The 17,640-nt window shown below is 39.8% G+C and overlaps 2 protein-coding genes across 2 annotated transcripts in view; both read right to left on the bottom strand.

Moving 5' to 3' along the window:
* The window catches only part of LOC127417577 (fructose-bisphosphate aldolase B-like), a 204,357-nt gene that overhangs the window by 120,367 nt on the left and 66,350 nt on the right, over window positions 1–17,640 (bottom strand). The window lies entirely within an intron of this gene.
* LOC127417581 (lysozyme g-like) lies at window positions 15,578–17,595 on the bottom strand. Its single transcript, XM_051657605.1, has 5 exons — window positions 17,474–17,595; window positions 17,230–17,313; window positions 16,875–17,071; window positions 16,556–16,694; window positions 15,578–16,317 (listed from the first exon to the last, which is right to left on the bottom strand). The coding sequence occupies exons 1-5, from the start codon at window positions 17,475–17,477 to the stop codon at window positions 16,184–16,186; spliced, it is 558 nt and encodes a 185-aa protein (XP_051513565.1). The 5' UTR covers window positions 17,478–17,595; the 3' UTR covers window positions 15,578–16,183.

Raw genomic sequence — 17,640 nt, forward strand, 5'->3', positions numbered from 1 at the left:
CATGATCTTTTCCAAAAGCAGTAATCACCACTCCCAGAGTATCTGCCGCTTTAGGGGGGTGTATGCTACTCCCAGAAATAGTACAGAGCAGGTGGCACAGTTGTAAATACCTAAAGAACTGAGACCTGAGAATCCCAAAATGTTGAACCATATTTTCAAAGGATCTCAACACTCCACTCTCATATAGGTCACCAAGCATATTAACCTCCCTCACAATCCACCCTGTCCAGCAGAAAGGGGACTTATCAATACATAATTTGGGGTTCAGCCATATGCTCGAAGCAACATTTAAATAAATGTTTGAATTAAACACTCTGGACACTTTTGTCGATACCACGTGCAAATGTGAGATAACGGGGTGTAACTTAACTTCTCCTGTTAGTTTGATAGAAAGGCTTTGCAATGGTGAAATTGGGGCAAGAACTTCCTGTTCAATACGAAACCAGGGATGGGCTCTCTCAGGTGGAAGCAATCAATGAGCCAAATGTCTGAGTCCGAATGCATAATAATAAAACAAAATCTTGGGTAGGCCTAGCCCACCTTCGGCCTATGTAACTTACTGAAGTGTAATCTGGGACATTTACCATTCCAAATGAAGGACTGCTATGCTATCAAATTGCTTGAAATAAGAGAGGGGGACATCTATAGGGAGAGATTGTAGCAGGTAGTTGAATTTTGGAATACAATAAATTTGTAATAACATTAACCTTCCCAATCATAGATAAATGTAATGAAGCCCACCTGCCCATATCACTCGAAAACCTTTTTATTAAAGGGTCAAAATTAACTCTAACTAAATCACACAAATTTGCTGGGGATAAAATACCCAAATACTTATTGCTCTGTTTGGGCCACTGGAAGGCGCCTGGCTGAAATGCCGTTACTGGGCAGTACGCTGTCAGAGACAAAGCTTTGGATTTAGACCAATTAAATCTGTATCCTGAGAACTTAGAAAAGGAATTAATAATTCTGTGCAGGCAAGGCATAGATCTAGTAGGGTCGGAGACGAATAATAAAATATCATCTACGTAAAGCAAAAGCTTATACGCCACACCTCCCGCCATCACCCCTGTAAAATCATCCTCCTTTCTTATCGCTGCTGCTAATAGTTCCAGGGTAAAACAGAACAATAATGGGGAAAGAGGGCAACCCTGCCGGGTGCCCCTATCCAGAGTAAAATAATTTGAATTTAATCCATTTGTTTGTAACGCAGCTACCGGGTGTCTATCAAGTAACTAAATACATCCAATAAAAATATTCCTGAACCCATACATTTCCAAAATATTAAAACGATAATCCCATTCTACCATATAAAATGCCTTTTCGACGTCAAGTGAGATGGCAGCGACCGGAGTCTGATTATTCACCACTGACCACATGATACTGATGAAATGCCTAATGTTATCAGAAGAGCTACAGTTCTGAATAAACCCTATCTGATCTATATGTATAAGAGATGTCATAACTACTTAATCGGTTAGCCAAAATTTTTGAAGGTATTTTTCCGTCTAGCTGGATCAGGGAAATTGGACAGTAACTCTTACATTTGCTTGGATCTTTGTCCTTTTTAAGAATCAGACTGATCCGGGCTTGTGTCATGGTTGGCGGAAGCTTTCCATTCTTTAATGATTCCGTATAAACTTCTAGCAAAAGTGTAGTCAGGTCTGTAGCATAAGATCTAAAAACTTCAGCGGCAAAGCCATCTGGCCCGGAGCCTTGTCTGTGGGCAAGGCCTTAATTACCTCGCCAAGCTCCTCCAAGTTTATCTCAGAATCAAGAGAATTTTTTTGCTCAGTCGTCAGTTTAGGAAGTTCTAATGGTTCCACAAAGTTTCTAATATCCTCTTCAGTAGACTGGTAGAAAAAGACTCTCTCTGTTTTATAAATCTAGCCAGGGTTTCCCTGCCTTATCTCCCGACTCAAAGTATGACTGTCTTGTCCTGACTAGCTAAAACTCAAAAAATACAAACTAGTATTATATCTGTATTTCAATCGGGTCAATTCCCTGAGGCCATTACATGACATTTGTCGCTTCAACTCTGCCTCGGCACTTTTAATATTCCCTTCCAATTCCATGAGTTCTTGTGCTTTGGATTTTTTGGTGAATGAGGCATACTGTATGATCTGGCCCCTAAGAACTGCCTTAAGTGCCTCCCAAGCCATGTCCACAGAGGATACTGAGGACCAGTTGGTTTCCATATAGACATTAATTTCAGCCTTTAGCATTTGTTGGAATTCAGGATTTTGCAAAAGGTATACATTAAAGTGCCAACTATATGATTTATTTTTCTCCATATGTGGCAACACCTCTAAACACAATTTCACACTCATGAAATGAGGGACTTATATATATATATATATATATATATATATATATATATATATATATATATATATATAAAAATCTATTCTAGAGTAAATCTTATGAACTGATGAAAAAAATGTATAGTTCCTACCAGATGGGTTCAAAAGTCTCCAAATATCTGTAAGACCAAGATTCTTACACATCCTGTGAAGCGTCAGTGTTGCTCTAGGGGGTTTTCACACTTTTGTTTCACTATGATCAAAGACTGAGTCCATCAAAAGATCAAAGTCTCCTCCCAATATTATATCATGAGGGGTGCCAGTGGCTTGCAACATCCCTTCAAGATCTATAAAAAAGCCCTGATCATCAACGTTAGGTACATAAATATTAGGCAAAATAAGACTTTGTCCTTGAATTTTGGCTAAAACAATAATGACTCTTCCTAATTTATCTTTACTCTGTTTGAGACATTTGAATTGTAGATGTTTATTTATCAGTGTAATGACTCAACTGTTCTCACTCGAGCCAGCACTATAAAAAAAATGCCCACCCCATATCTTTCCAAATTTTTCCACTTCCTGCGGAGAAATGTGCGTTTCTTGAAGAAACACTATATCATATTTCTTATGCTTAAGAAGAGAAATAACCTTCCTTCTTTTTATGGGGTGCTCCAACCCATTCACATTCCACATGGAGAGAGACAATCCACTCATATTGACATTTGACATTTTGACATATAAGAAAAAATAGATCATGCGTCCAAAACAAGATTATAAAGACCACATTCCAACATAAGTGCAACCATCAAAACCCAAATATCCCTCAGAACCAAACAAACAGAAAAAATAAAAACGTGCGCATTAACCCCGCGCATGACAGCGCCAACTGGCGTCCATCCTTCCAAACTCAAACAGTCCATGCACGCTTTTGAGAGCCCCCGCGACAAACTTGCCATCGGATTGCTCAAGTCTGGTGATTCTATGCAAATTTTGTGAGACAGAATTACACAGCAAAAGATAATCAATAAAACAAACTCCAGCCAATAGGCAGAATAAACACAAAGAGCATGTAGATTCATCCATAAAACTGTCCTGAAGGTGTGTTACTCTACAAAATAAACTCCAGCCGATAGGCAGAACCAGCACAAAAAAGGCACGCAGATCTTCAAACAGTTAAGCAAATGTTCAGTGAGCCGGTCCACTCGGCTGCAACATGAGTGCAAGCAAATGACGTACTCACTCCAATGACTTTGCAAGAAATACTCCACAAAACAAACTCCAGCCAACAGGCGGAATAAACACAAAGAGCATGTAGATTCATCCATAAAACTGTCCTGAAGGTGTGTTACTCTACAAAATAAACTCCAGCCGATAGGCAGAACCAGCACAAAAAAGGCACGCAGATCTTCAAACAGTTAAGCAAATGTTCAGTGAGCCGGTCCACTCGGCTGCAACATGAGTGCAAGCAAATGACGTACTCACTCCAATGACTTTGCAAGAAATACTCCACAAAACAAACTCCAGCCAACAGGCGGAATAAACACAAAGATCATGTAGATTCATCCATAACAATGTCCTGAAGGTGTGTTACTCTACAAATAAACTCCAGCCGATAGGCGGAACAAGCACAAAGAGCGTGTAGATTCATCTATAAAACAATTCTGAAGGTGTGTTACTCTACAAAATAAACTCCAGCCGATCGGTGGACTAAGCACAAAGAGCATGTAGATTCATCCATAAAACTGTCCTGAAGGTGTGCCACTCCACAAAATAAACTCCAGCCGCTAGGCAGAACCAGCACAAAAAAAGCGTGCAGACTCCCCAAACAGTCAAGCGAATATTCAGTGAGCCGGTCCACTCAGCTACAACGTGAGTACAACAAGATGACTTACTCCACTGACTTTATGAAGGACATCGCTTGCTGTGGTCATGTGAATGTTTTACGGCCATCCTTAGCATATATTCTCAATTTGGCCGGGAATATCATTGCAAAAGTGACCTTCGGTTGATGTAAAAGTTTCCTGCATTCCTTGAATTGATCACGTTTCTCTCTTGTCGAGTTGGCAAAGTCTGGGAAAAAGAAAATGCTGTGGTTCTTCCAAGAAAGCCTTCCTTTACTCCTTGCCTCGTGCAACACAAGATGTTTATCGGATGATCTCAGAAATTTGGCCAGAATTGATCGGGGCCTGTCTCCCTCCGCAGATCACTGAGCAGGAACCCTGTGAGATTGCTCGATTTCCAGCTTATGGCCTGCTATGTCGAGCAGATTCAGAAAGAGCCCTGTATTTCACTGTATCCTGTCCCTCTACTCCCTCCGGGACTCCAACGATATGGACGTTATTCTGCCGGCTACGGTTTTCCATGTCCTCCAACTTCTCCCAGACATGCTCCATATCCACCTTGGTTGCTAGCAGATTAGCAGATAATTCCCTCTCCGATGACTCCAGGTAATCAATCTGTTTCTTGACATCCCCCACTCTTGTGACCACATCATTGAACTTCGCCTCTATGGTGGTGATCAATGTATCACAGCAAGATCCTCCAAGTCAGCAACGACCTTCGTCAGCATTGCCGACATGTTCAGCAACTCTCGCCGTATTTCCCGCACCTCCCTGACCAAGTCGACTCCCATGCCCGTGGCCTGCTCAGGGGCATCAGCTTGAGCACGTAAGTGTCTTTTAATATCTCCAGAGCCCGAGAATTTTGAATTCTTCAACATATTGTCCTCCTAGAACAGTTATGGAACAGAGTGTATCGAATCTCACCTGTTTATGTCATAAAAAGTATTCAAACTAGCTTTCAGCTGTTCAGAGCGGATCGCATTGCGGGGTTAACAGGGAAAACGAGAGGCAGTGGAACATGCTTTTACATCAATGAAAGTTGGTGTACAGATGTAACAACTTTAAAGAAGATGTGCTGTCCTAATTTGGAAGTGCTCTTTATTAACTGTAAGCCTTTCTACTCGCTGCGGGAGTTTTCTTCGTTTATTCTGGTGAGTGTTTATATCGTGCCAAATGCATGTGAATGCAGCGCTGCAACAGCTGGCTGATCAGATCACAGACACAGAACAACAATACCCGGATTCAGTTATTATTATTCTTGGGGATTTTAACAAAGCAAACCTCACACATGAACTGCCCAAATACAAACAGCACATTACATGCCCCACCAGAGACAGAAATATACTGGATCATTGCTACACAACAATAAAGGATGCATATCGCTCTGTCCCTAGAGCAGCTTTGGGACTCTCTGATCACTGTCTGGTTCATCTTCTTCCAACCTACAGACAGAAACTAAAATCTGCTAAGCCTGTCGTAAGGACTGTAAAGAGATGGACCATTGAAGCAGAGCTGGAACTACAAGCATGCTTTGACTGCACTGATTGGAGTGTTTTTGAGGCTGCAGACACCAATCTGGATGAGCTCACAGATACTGTTACATCATATATCAGTTTCTGTGAGGATATGTGCATTCCTACTAGGACTTATTTAATGTTTAACAACGACAAACCATGGTTTACAGCAGAACTCAGGCAGCTTCGTCAGGCCAAAGAGGATGCTTACAGAGTTGGGGATAAAGTCTTGTACAATCAGGCCAGGAACACACTGAATAAGGAAATCAGAGTTGCTAAAATAAGATACTCTGAGAAGCTGAAAAACACGTTTTCAGCTAACGACCCTGCATCAGTGTGGAGTGGCATGAAACAACTTACGAATTACACGACTCCTGCCCCCAACCCTGTGGTGGACCAACAACCGGCTGACGACCTGAATGTGTTCTACTGTAGATTTGAAAGGCCTAATCTCACACCCCACATCCACTCTGACTTTCACTTCATACAAACACCAACACCTCCTGCAACCCCCCTCCTCCCCCCTCCTGCTACTCAACCTGCACTTAAGATCTGTGAAGAAAAGGTGTCCCATGTCTTCCAAAAACAAAAGATAAGGAAAGCACAGTGCCCAGATGTCATTTCACCCACGTGTCTTAGATCCTGTTCTAACCAGCTGGCCCACTGATTTTCAAACAGTGTGAAGTCCCATGCTGCTTCAAACGCTCAATCATCATTCCTGTCCCAAAGATACCAAAAATCACAGGACTTAATGTCTACAGACCTGTCGTCCTGACATCTGTGACCCTTTATAGATCCCCTTCAATTTGCTTATTGAGCAAACAGGTCTGTGGAGGATGCCATCAACATGGGATTGCATCATATCCTGCAACATCTGGACAGACCAGGGACATATGCAAGGATCCTTTGTGGAATTCAGTTCGGCTTTTAGCACCATCATCCCAGCTATACTCCAGACTAAGCTACACCAGATCGCTGTTCCCATGTCTATCTGTCAGTGGATTACCAGCTTTCTGACAGACAGGCAGCAGCTTGTGAGACAGGAGAAATTCACTTCCAGCACTGTACAATCAGCACTGGTGCCCCCCAGGGATGTGTGCTCTCCCCACTACACCAATGACTGCATCGCCAAGGACCCCTCTGTCAAGCTCCTGAAGTTTGCAGATGACACCACTGTCATCGGCCTCATCCGAGATGACGATGAGTCTGCATACAGAAGGGAGGTTAAACAGCTGGCTGTCTGGTGCAGTCAAAACAACCTTGAGCTGAACACACAGTGGAGATGAATGTGGACTTTAGGAGGAACCCCCCAACACTGACCCCCTCACCATTCTAAACAGCACTGTGGCAGCAGTGGAGTCATTCAGGTTCTGCGCACTACCATCTCACAGGAACTGAAGTGGGAGACCCACATTGACTCCATTGTGAAAAAGGCCCAGCAGAGGTTGTACTTCCTTCGCCAGTTGAGAAAGTTCAACATGCCACAGGCGCTGCTGATACAGTTCTACTCAGCAGTCACTGAGTCTGTCCTCTGCACTTCAATAACTGTCTGGTTTGGTTCAGCTACGAAATCAGATATCAGAAGACTACAAAGGACAGTTCGGACTGCTGAGAAAATGATTGGTTGCCCCCTGCCCTCCCTTCAAGAACTATACACTTCCAGAGTGAGGAAAAAGGCTGGAAAAATCACTCTGGACACCACTCACCCTACCCACTACCATTTTGAACTGTTGCATTCTGGCCGACGCTTCAGAGCTCTGAGCAACAGAACCGTCAGTCACAGGAACAGTTTTTCCCTCAGGCTATCCATCTCATGAACATTTAAAACTGCCCCATTGAGCAATAATTATGTGCAATTCACAGTCTAGTCTTTTTATATTTATCCAACACATTCAACCTCTTCTGCCATTACATTCCCATGCACTGTATATAACAGATTTGTATTTAAATTTGCACTACATACGTGTATGTGTGTATGTATGTGTCTGTGTGTGTATGTATATATATATATATATATATATATATATATATATATTTACTATATATATATATACTGTATATATTGTCTTATTGTGTATTCTATATATACTTTATTTTCTATTCACTTTTTTTTATTTTCTATTCAATTTTTAATTATTTTTATTTATTATCTATGTCTTGTTGCTGTTTTGTATTATTGTGCACTGGAAGCTCCTGTCACCAAGACAAATTCCTTGTATGTGTAAGCATACTTGGCAATAAAGCTGATTCTGATTCTGACTGAGACAGAGTGGGTTAATATGATTTTTAATGTGAAGTATTACAGTTGTCCAACCACTGTTACAGTCAAAACAATTGTGACACCCCAGTTTTTGTGTTCTGTAAATTCCACATTTTGTGATACTTTTGGCACATATAAAGGTTTCTTACAGCAAAAGACAGCAAGTAGATTTTTAGTTTTCTGTTATTTATTAAGTAAAATGTAAAAAGAAAATGATACGATTGCCACTACACTCAAAATATCATATAAAATACTGTCTACTTCAACAACTGATTTTATTCTTATCCATGATTTTGACTCAGGATTGCTATAAAAAGACAAATCACTTGATTTGTCGCAAAGTCAGACAGCCGAGTGGGACTGCTTTCTGTTTCTCTTCTCTCAGCTGTTCTTCTATTAGGGTGGGACTAGCCTATAAGAGAACTGCAGAGAACTTTTGGAATTCCCTTTTTGTTTTAGTCATATTATTACAGAACACCTGCTATTTCTTGTCATTTCTACAAGATGATAACAGGAAGTCATAAATGTCAAGCCACAGAAGGAAGTAAATATAGAAAATGAAAGGAAAAAGGATGTTCATGCACAGGTCAAGTTTTCAGGGTAGGAAATACTCCACACAAGACTATAGTTACATGGCTACAAAAGTCTCTTTGCTTTGTGGATCCATTTTTTAGAAACACATGGCCAAGTACCAACAACACAAAACGGTTGAACAAAGTGTCATATGAACTGATGAATTTAAAGAAACGAAAGATCAAAGGGAAAGTACAAAAAATAAAATTTTTATCATCATTTAGTTACCCTAATGTTGTTCCAAAACCTTTCTTTCTTCCGTTGAACACAAAAAGATATGCTAGGCAAAATAAGTAGCTTCAACCACCACTGACTTTCATTGTATGGAAAAAGGAGCAATGAAAGACTGAGACTAACATACTTCCTAACATCTCCCTTTTTTATGGAAGAAAGGAGTCATACAATTCCACGCTAGCAAGATTTGATGAAATAGATTCTGTGGATTTTGTGGATACAAACAGTTGTTCAATGCAAAAAATTATATTTGAAAAGATGCTGAGATGTTGGTTGCAAGGATATCTGGGTTTAGAAAATGGATGGATGAATATTTGATGGCAACTTTTGTTGACTTGTTTAATTGTTACTTTATAGTATGTTAGTAACATTGGCATTGCATTAACAAGACACAGGTTTATTAATCAACATGAGTTGTAACCAAATATTGTCTGGCTTATACAAAAAGATGACATGTCAAATTTTGTTAACCACTTATAATCAGGGTTACCTGTATACAAATACAATTTTATATAAATTGTAATAAACAGCCAAAGATGAGTTTAAATTGTAGGTTTTTAAAAAAAATTTCACAAATGGAAAACCATGTGACTATAAGGAAACAAGACTGAAGAAGCACATACAGTACAAGCAACAACACTTACTATAGTAGTGCCCGACCGATTTATCGGCCGATATTAGCTCTTCACAGATATATTGGTATCAGCGTATATGGTGACGGTGGTTCTGCAGACAGGTCGGAGTTAAGCGGTGTCTTCACGGTAAGTTGCTAACTAGTTTGTGAAATACATATTGGAAAGTTAATAAACAATGACCCCATCATTTTCCCTTTTCAATATAACTAATATAACATTAACCCTGTCCCTGACAACCATGTTCCTCATGTTTATCACATCTGTTTGCTGTTAGCAAGCTATAGTTTGTCAGAGCATCTTTTTGCAGCTCAGCAGACAATGGTGCATGGTGGATTGTGTCTGTTGAGTGTTGATTTCACACTACGTTGTTACCTAGTTGATGAGACGCAATGCTGGAAAGTAAATAAACAACGTCCATCTTTTAATCTCCATGACAACGAGCTTATAGCTAACTAGCTAACCACATAGCTACTTTTATTGCTTGTCAGCTGAGTGGAAGCTAATGTGTAAACATGTATTCACCAAACTGTTTTATTCAGGATTCACAGTTTGGTACCCCCTTCAATTGAACAATTCAAGTCATTGCTTTTACAAAATGTAATATTTAACAGTCTGGTTTTCCACCGTTGAAAGTTTCCCCTGAACTTGTATAGCAGAATACGGTGTAACACCGCTGTCGCTGTTTATCTCTTGACTCAGCAGGTGTAAATGCTTCTTGTTTTACAACCTGCCCCTAATTGACTGGCAATATTAAAATAGTCAGCATTCGACTGATACTAAACAGTACTACTGTTGTCTATTTAGCTATTTATTTTATTTATATTTATTCTTTATTTAAATGGTCAGCAATTGACTGATACTAAACAGTACTGATGTTTATTTAACTATTTATTTTATTTTTATTTATTCTTTATTTAAATGGTCAGCAACTGTCTGATACTAAACATACAGTACTGAAGTTTATTTAACTATTTATTTTATTTTTATTTATTCTTTATTTAAATGGTCAGCCATTGACTGATACTAAACATACAGTACTGATTTTTATTTAGCTATTTATTGTATTTTTATTTATTCTTTATTTAAATGGTCAGCAACTGACTGATACTAAACATACAGTACTGATATTTATTTAACTATAATTTTAATTTATTTTTATTTAAATGGTCAGCAACTCACTGATACTCAGAGGTGGGTAGAGTAGCCAAAAACTGTACTCAAGTAAAAGTACAATTACTAACATAAATAATTACTTGAGTAAGAGTAAGAAAGTATCCAATTAAAAGAGTTCTCAAGTAGTAACGCGTTACTTTCACAAATGACATAATAGACGTAAACTCCCCTATATTCCATTACATAATAACATAATACACATTGAACATGTACTACAGAATTATTATTATTATTAATGGAAATTCTGTCATCATTCACCATCATGTTGTTCCAAACCCGTATGACTTTCTTTCTTCCATGCAACATGAAGTAGATATTAGACAGAATGTTTGCCTGAGTCACTATTTACTTTCAGTGAATTTTCTTTTTATCTCCATATTTTGAAAGTGAATGGTGAACAAGAGTGTCGGTCCCTAATATTCTGTCTAACATATTTTGTGTTCCACATAATGCAAAGCATCACACTGGTTTGGAACAACATGAGGGTAGGGAAATGATGACAGAATATTAAATTATGGCTGAGCTATCACTTTAAAGGGGTTGTTCACCTAAAAATGAAAATTCTCTCATCATTTACTCACCCTCATGCCATCCCAGATGTGCATGACTTCCTTTCTTCTGCAGAACACAAATTAAGATTTTTAGAAGAATATTTTAGCTCTGTAAGTCAACATTTTGATGCTCCAAAAAGCACATAAAAGGTAGCATAAAAGTAATCCATAAGACTCCAGTAGTTAAATCCATATCTTCTGAAGTGATATGATAGGTGTGGGTGAGAAACAGATCAATATTTGTCATTTTTTGCTAGACAGCAGGGGTGACATGCAGAGAATGTGAATCACCAAAAACACAAGAAGAAGAATGTGAAGGTGATCTGTTTCTCTGTTTCTCATCCACACCTATCACATCACTTCTGAAGATATTGATTTAACCACCCTGGAGTCTTATGGATTACTTTTATGTTGACTTATGTGATTTTGTTTAGCTTTAAAATGTTGCCAACCATTCACTTGCATTGTATGGACCTACAGAGCTGAGAAATTCTCCTAAAAATCTTCATTTGAGTTCAGCAGATGAAAGAAAGTCATGCACATCTGGGGTGGCATGAGGGTGAGTAAATAATGAGAATTGTAATTTTTGGGTGAACTATCCCTTTAAGGGCTCTTGTCAGATCTGGATGTATTTGTCAATAAGAGAGGTTTGGAAACATTTCTAGTAATTATTACGGTGAAAATGTGAAAATGTCCCAAAAGGACATTATATATAATGCTGAAATATAAACCAAAGCAAGATCATGCTTTATTAATTAATTTCATAGCTTTTAAAGTCCTGCGCGGATTCTTATTTCAGTGTAGTTACAGTTTTCAGTGTCGTAAGTATTTAGATAATTAGTTCTGTACAGCAGTACCACCGCTCTCTAAATGCAGAGCACGCAACCTAGTGCGTAGGGCACCAACCCCGGTCGTGGAACACTCGCTGTGTCTGAAACCACCCCTATCCACTATATAATGCACTATTTAGAGTGTCCGCCATTTTGTAGGAGTGTCTGAATTCTGAGTGAGCCACTCGTTCCTTACTTTCATTCTAACCCACAACGCACTCTAATTTCAAGTGTATATTTGATGTACACTCGACGATGGTTAATTGCCCACAATCCACCATGGGGAAGACATACGAGCTGGGAATTTACTGCTTCCTTCACTCCTGCAATGTTTTCTTTCATGTTGAATGTATTAAATCACTTTTTGACAAATCATTACTTGATTAAAATAACATAATAACATATAGAGAGACAAAACATACAGATACATTTTAAAATGCACTCTTTATTTGATCAAATGTGTTTACTCTTTATATTAACACACAGTATGTATTAAAAATGACAAACAGAATGAAGATTTATTGTATTAATATATTATTTAATAAGAATAACAAGTAAGGCCAAGTGTTTTAGAAGTTCATATGTGATGTTGTTTCTGTGACAGCCCCAGAGCTCCGACACTCGGTGTACACGTCAGCGTCCGAATTCACTCACTCATTTCGTTCACTCGCTGCTGAGATTTAGTGCACTCATTGCCATTCACTATATAGGAAATAGTGAATGAGTGAATGATTTCGGACACAGCCACTCTCTTCGCCATACGATCGCCTCATGCCCCACGCACGTCGCTGTGCACGCACAGAAATGCTGTCTGTTTTCGCTCCAGTTGTCAATCACGCGAACAGCAGAGCCAAGGCATTTATTTACACTTAACTTGGATGTTTAAAGGGATTTATAGTTCATTCACCTGAAGTAATTGCGATAGTTTCTAACACTGTATTGCCTGGAGCTCTTTTTGTTCTTCACATTGTCTTAACTCTGCTGTCTCCCCTGTCCAGTCTTGTGTTTCATTGCAAGATGAGCTCGCTGATATGTCTGGAGTGCCGTTGGCATGCCATGATCTGAGGGCGGTGTTCAGCAGGTCCTGTGCCACAACCCTCCCTCCAAATTGCCCGTACGACTGTGCAATTTAATTGCTTCCTGGTTTTTCTCCTCCTCGAGGACGGCTGTAGTAACTCTTGGCTCCTAAGAGGGAGGCCATGAAGAGGTACATTACTGATTCTTTGGCATCCGGTCTCATCCGCCCTTCCTCAGTGCCCGCAGGGGTGAGGTTCTTCTTCGTGGAGAAGAAGGACGGCTCGCATAGACTCTGTATAGATTATCGGAGGCTGAATGACATCACGGTAAAGAATCATTGTCCTTTGCCGTTAATGTCCTCAGCCTTTGAACTCTTGCAGGGGGCGTCCGTCTTTACGAAGTGGACTTACGCAACGCTTACCACCTGGTTCGTATCAGGAGGGGGAATGAGTGGAAGACAGCATTTCACACTCATAGAGGGCATTTTGAATATTTGGTTATGCCTTTCGGATTGGTCAACGCCCCCGCCCGCCCGACCCTGCTAGTCAGTTCGTTGTGGAGGTGGATGCGTCCGAGGTCAGTGTTAGAGCAGTCCTTTCTCAGCGCTCTCCCTCGGATGGAAAGATGCATCCGTGTGCATTCTTTTTGCACCGGCTTACCCCCATGGAACGGAATTATGACGTCGGTAACTGGGAATTACTGGCTGTCCGGTTGGCTTTGGGTGAGTGGCTAACGTCATTGGTTAGAGGGTTCGGGGATACCTTTTGTGGTTTGGCCTGATCACAAGAACCTATAGTACATCCGTAATGCTAAATGTCTAAACTCTAGGCAGGCTTGCTGGGCCTTATCTTTCACTCGTTTTGATTTCACCCTCTCGTATCGTCCGGGCTCCAAGAATGTCAAAACTGACTCTCTCGATGTTTCGAAATCGAGACCTCCACCGCCCCAGCAGATACCATCCTCCCTGCTCCCTGAGTGGTGGGCATGGTATCCTGGGAGGTGGAGGCTAAAGTCTGCATAGCGCTATGACACACCGCGTCTCCCGCCGCCCGCCCAGTGGGCAGTGGGGTCATTCATCTAATGTCGCCTGTCACCTGGGAGCTACTCGTACCCAAACGCTCATTAGACAGTGTTTCTATTGACCATCGCTTGTGCAGGACGTTTGCCAATTCGTTGCCACCTGCCCTATTTGTGCGAACAATAAGACTTCCTGTAAACCCCCCCCCCCCCAGCCAGGCTCCTCCAACCGCTGTCGGTGCCTTCAAGAACCTGGTCGCACATGACATGGATTTTGTAACTGGTCTCCCCCCCTCCCATGGCAACACAGTCATTTTGATTGTAGTGGACCGGATCTTGAAGGCGGCTCATTTCATTCCCCTCCCCAAATTACCTTCAGCGAGGGAGACAGCGGTAGTGGTCATTAATCACGTCTTCCATATTCATGGCCTCCCGGTCGACGTGGTCTTTGAGAGAGGCCCCCAGTTTGTGTCTCGTTTTTGGGTAGAGTTCTGTCGACAGCTAGGGGCAACAGTTAGTTTGTTTTCTGGGTTTCATCTCCAGACAAATGGGCAGGTGGAGCAAGCGAACCAGGAACTGGAGAAGACCCTGCAGTGTATGGACTCTCGCAACCCTCCTTCTTGGAGCGAGAATTTGGTTTGGGTTGAGTATGCTCATAACTCGTTGCCGTCTACGGGGTTATCACCCTTCTAGTGTAGCCTCAGCAACCAGCCCCCTCTGTTCCCCGCTCAAGAGCCCGATGCTCAGGTTCTATCCATCTATGCCTTTTTGTAGAGGTGCCGACGCACCTAGAAAGCTGCCAGAGAAGCCTTGTTACGGACTGGCGCTCGGGTTAAGAGGTCAGTGGACCGACACCGGTCTATGCCCCCAGCTTACGTGTCATCCCACTCTGTCTCCCCTCACGTAAGCTGGGCCCCAAGTTTATAGGTAGTCATTAGTCTGGTGGTGGTCCGCCTCATATTACCACATCACCTTCATCGCATTCACCCTGTTTTCCACGTTTCCAAAGTTAAGCCTGTTTTACGGTCCAATTTGCTGAAATCCAGAAAAATGTAAATGGAAAATGCATAATTTGTAACTGAAAGACTTTATGCAGTTCTTTTAATCAAGTCCATTTCTGTGTGATTTCATCAGTAATCTGAGGCTATTTATTTGTTGCCGAAGTATTGATACTTATTGATAGGTACCAGGGCTGATATTGTACCGAAGCCAAAATTTTGGTATCGGAGCAAACCTAGTGTTTATCTGTACAAAATTTCCTTACTACTGTGTTTTGCTTTCAAAAGCTAAAGGTCTATTATTCAATATGGGTGACATGCAACAAAGAGATTGTGTCTGCAAAATAATCAGATGAAATGAAATTCTTTAAACAACTTTTTGTCATTAGGTTTTAGATGATACATTCGAATTTGGGATCGTCCTACCAAGTCTAGTGTCTCTGTGCTTTTCGGTTTCTTATGCCTAGATACATTTAGGGCTGAAAAATAATAAGATGACTGAGAAGTATAGACAAAGCTCCAGAAGATATGCTACTTGGAAACCTTAATGTATATATGGAAATATTATTCAAGACCCATGTGTTACATGATAGACACATAGTTTGAGTGAATAAGTACGTTTTATTTTATTTTATTCCATATCGTAAAAGGCAGTCCTCTGTGTAATTTAATTCTAGTTAGACTGGTAAACAAAATATAGCAATTCCTAAAATTGTTAAAATAGAAATATTGTATCAACAATGGTTAGAAATACTCAACAAGTAATATTCTCAGTAATACAGTAACTTTAATCACACTGCAAAAAATCATTTTCAAGACAAGTATTTTTGTCTTGTTTTCCAGTAAAAATATCTAAACATTCTTACAATGTGATTTATTTACTGGCATAAGATTTTAATTCTTGTTTTGAGAGAAATCTAATCAAATTTAGTGAACTTTAGACTTAAAACAAACAAACAAACAAACAAATCTTCCAATGGGGTAAGCAAAATATACTTGTTTTCCCTTTGAATTAAGTTTATTTTGCTTACCCATTTGGCAGATTTTTTTTTCTTGTTTTAAGTCTAAAGTTCACAAATTTTGTCAGATTTATCTTAAAACAAGACTTAATATCTTATCCCATTTTGCTTGACAAGTAAATAAATCACGTTCAATTGTCTTGAAAATAATTTTTTGCAGTGTAATCACATGTTGATATTTCTCCAAACATAGGATTCATATCAATTTTACAGGTTATTCAGTAACCCTTGCTTTTGAACCACTGGGCTCTGGCAACAACATCATTCCCATAGTCATCTCCTGTGGTGCCAAAGTCCATATGCTCATATGAACGGATATTTTTCACACCTGCATTGTAGGCTGATATCCCCCCTGAAACATTACATATGAAAATGTGTACTTTTAACATCTACATTCTTAATACTTTTATTTGTGACACTTATCTAGGCACAGTGCATATTGGCAATATTTTAATTGGAGTGCAGCTTATTAATTAAATGCAATAAATCAATTAACCAATCAGTCATAAAAAAGTCTTACAAAGGTCTCAAAATGTGTACACACTTGATATTAAAATTAATTTCAGGTCTCTTAGTGTGAACAAGTCTACCTTTAAGCTGCTGTTCCAGGGACCACTGGGGAAATTTTGCTTTAACAGCTTGAATATAGTCGATGAGTATATCTGTTGCTTGTGTGATATGCTTCTCACTGTCCCATGCACCTAATGGAGTGTGGTAGCGTTTGTCAACCTGAGAGAAACATCAGCAAAGAAGAGAACAATTTAAAATTTTCACAAATATTTAGTATTTATTGCTGTATGCATAATTAAACACCCTGGAGCTTATCTTGTGCACTCGTATTCTTAAATTGATGTTAAGTCTATCTGTGCCAGCCTTACGTTTTCATACAGACCAGTTCTTCTAACCAACCTGCATTAGGCCAAATCCAGTGCCATGGTCACCCCAACCATCCTTCAGTACTGCTCCAGCTCTTGACTCTTTGGATATGATGGCAGCAATTACAGATGGGTCCATCTTCTTTGCTGTGGCAACCTTGGTGATTATACCCTTGTATTTCTCCATCCGGGTCAGATCGTGCTCAGCCAGTTTTTTGGAGCCTTCAACACCTTTGAAGAAATCATTGTTACCATAAGCTGTAATGAAGTGTATATATTTAGAATGTATATGAACAAATATATTTAAAATATATATGTACAGTATATATTTGGAAAATGTGTTAACTGGAGCAAAAGTGATGTAGGGTAAGTTATGAAGGCATAACTACCCTTGATGGTTAATTTGTCCCAATTTGCTGTCATCTCCGATGCCCCAGTGGTGTCAATTTTCATGATGTCTCCAAAAATGCATGCTACAAGCAACATGGAAAATATCACCTGAAGCCTTTTCAGATCAGTAAATATTTTATTTCTATAGAACATTTATGCACTGCAATACGATAGTATCTCAAAATGCTCCACACTATTTAGAAAGTATTAAATTAACTTATTCAGCATAAAAGAAAAACTTACCCATGCTGTCTCAGAGCTGCAGTGAAAGAACAAATCTCTTTTGATGAACCTTGTTACTAGTTCAGAGAACTTCATACACTTGAATGGTGTGATTTTAAATGATCACATAGGACTGGTTTCTCTTTTATTCATGTAAAGTGGTGGAGAAATCATCAGAGAACTTGTTT

The sequence above is a fragment of the Myxocyprinus asiaticus genome, chromosome 27 (genome assembly GCF_019703515.2).
Source record: "Myxocyprinus asiaticus isolate MX2 ecotype Aquarium Trade chromosome 27, UBuf_Myxa_2, whole genome shotgun sequence".
Taxonomy (NCBI): Eukaryota; Metazoa; Chordata; class Actinopteri; order Cypriniformes; family Catostomidae; genus Myxocyprinus; species Myxocyprinus asiaticus.

What these genes read in the sequence shown, in the direction of transcription:
- LOC127417581 (XM_051657605.1), bottom strand. An exon ending in GGACAAATTAACCATCAAGG is followed by an intron (nt 17,072 to 17,229) that starts GTAGTTATGCCT and finishes ATTTCTTCAAAG; the next exon opens with GTGTTGAAGGCTCCAAAAAA. An exon ending in CTGGATTTGGCCTAATGCAG is followed by an intron (nt 16,695 to 16,874) that starts GTTGGTTAGAAG and finishes TGTTTCTCTCAG; the next exon opens with GTTGACAAACGCTACCACAC.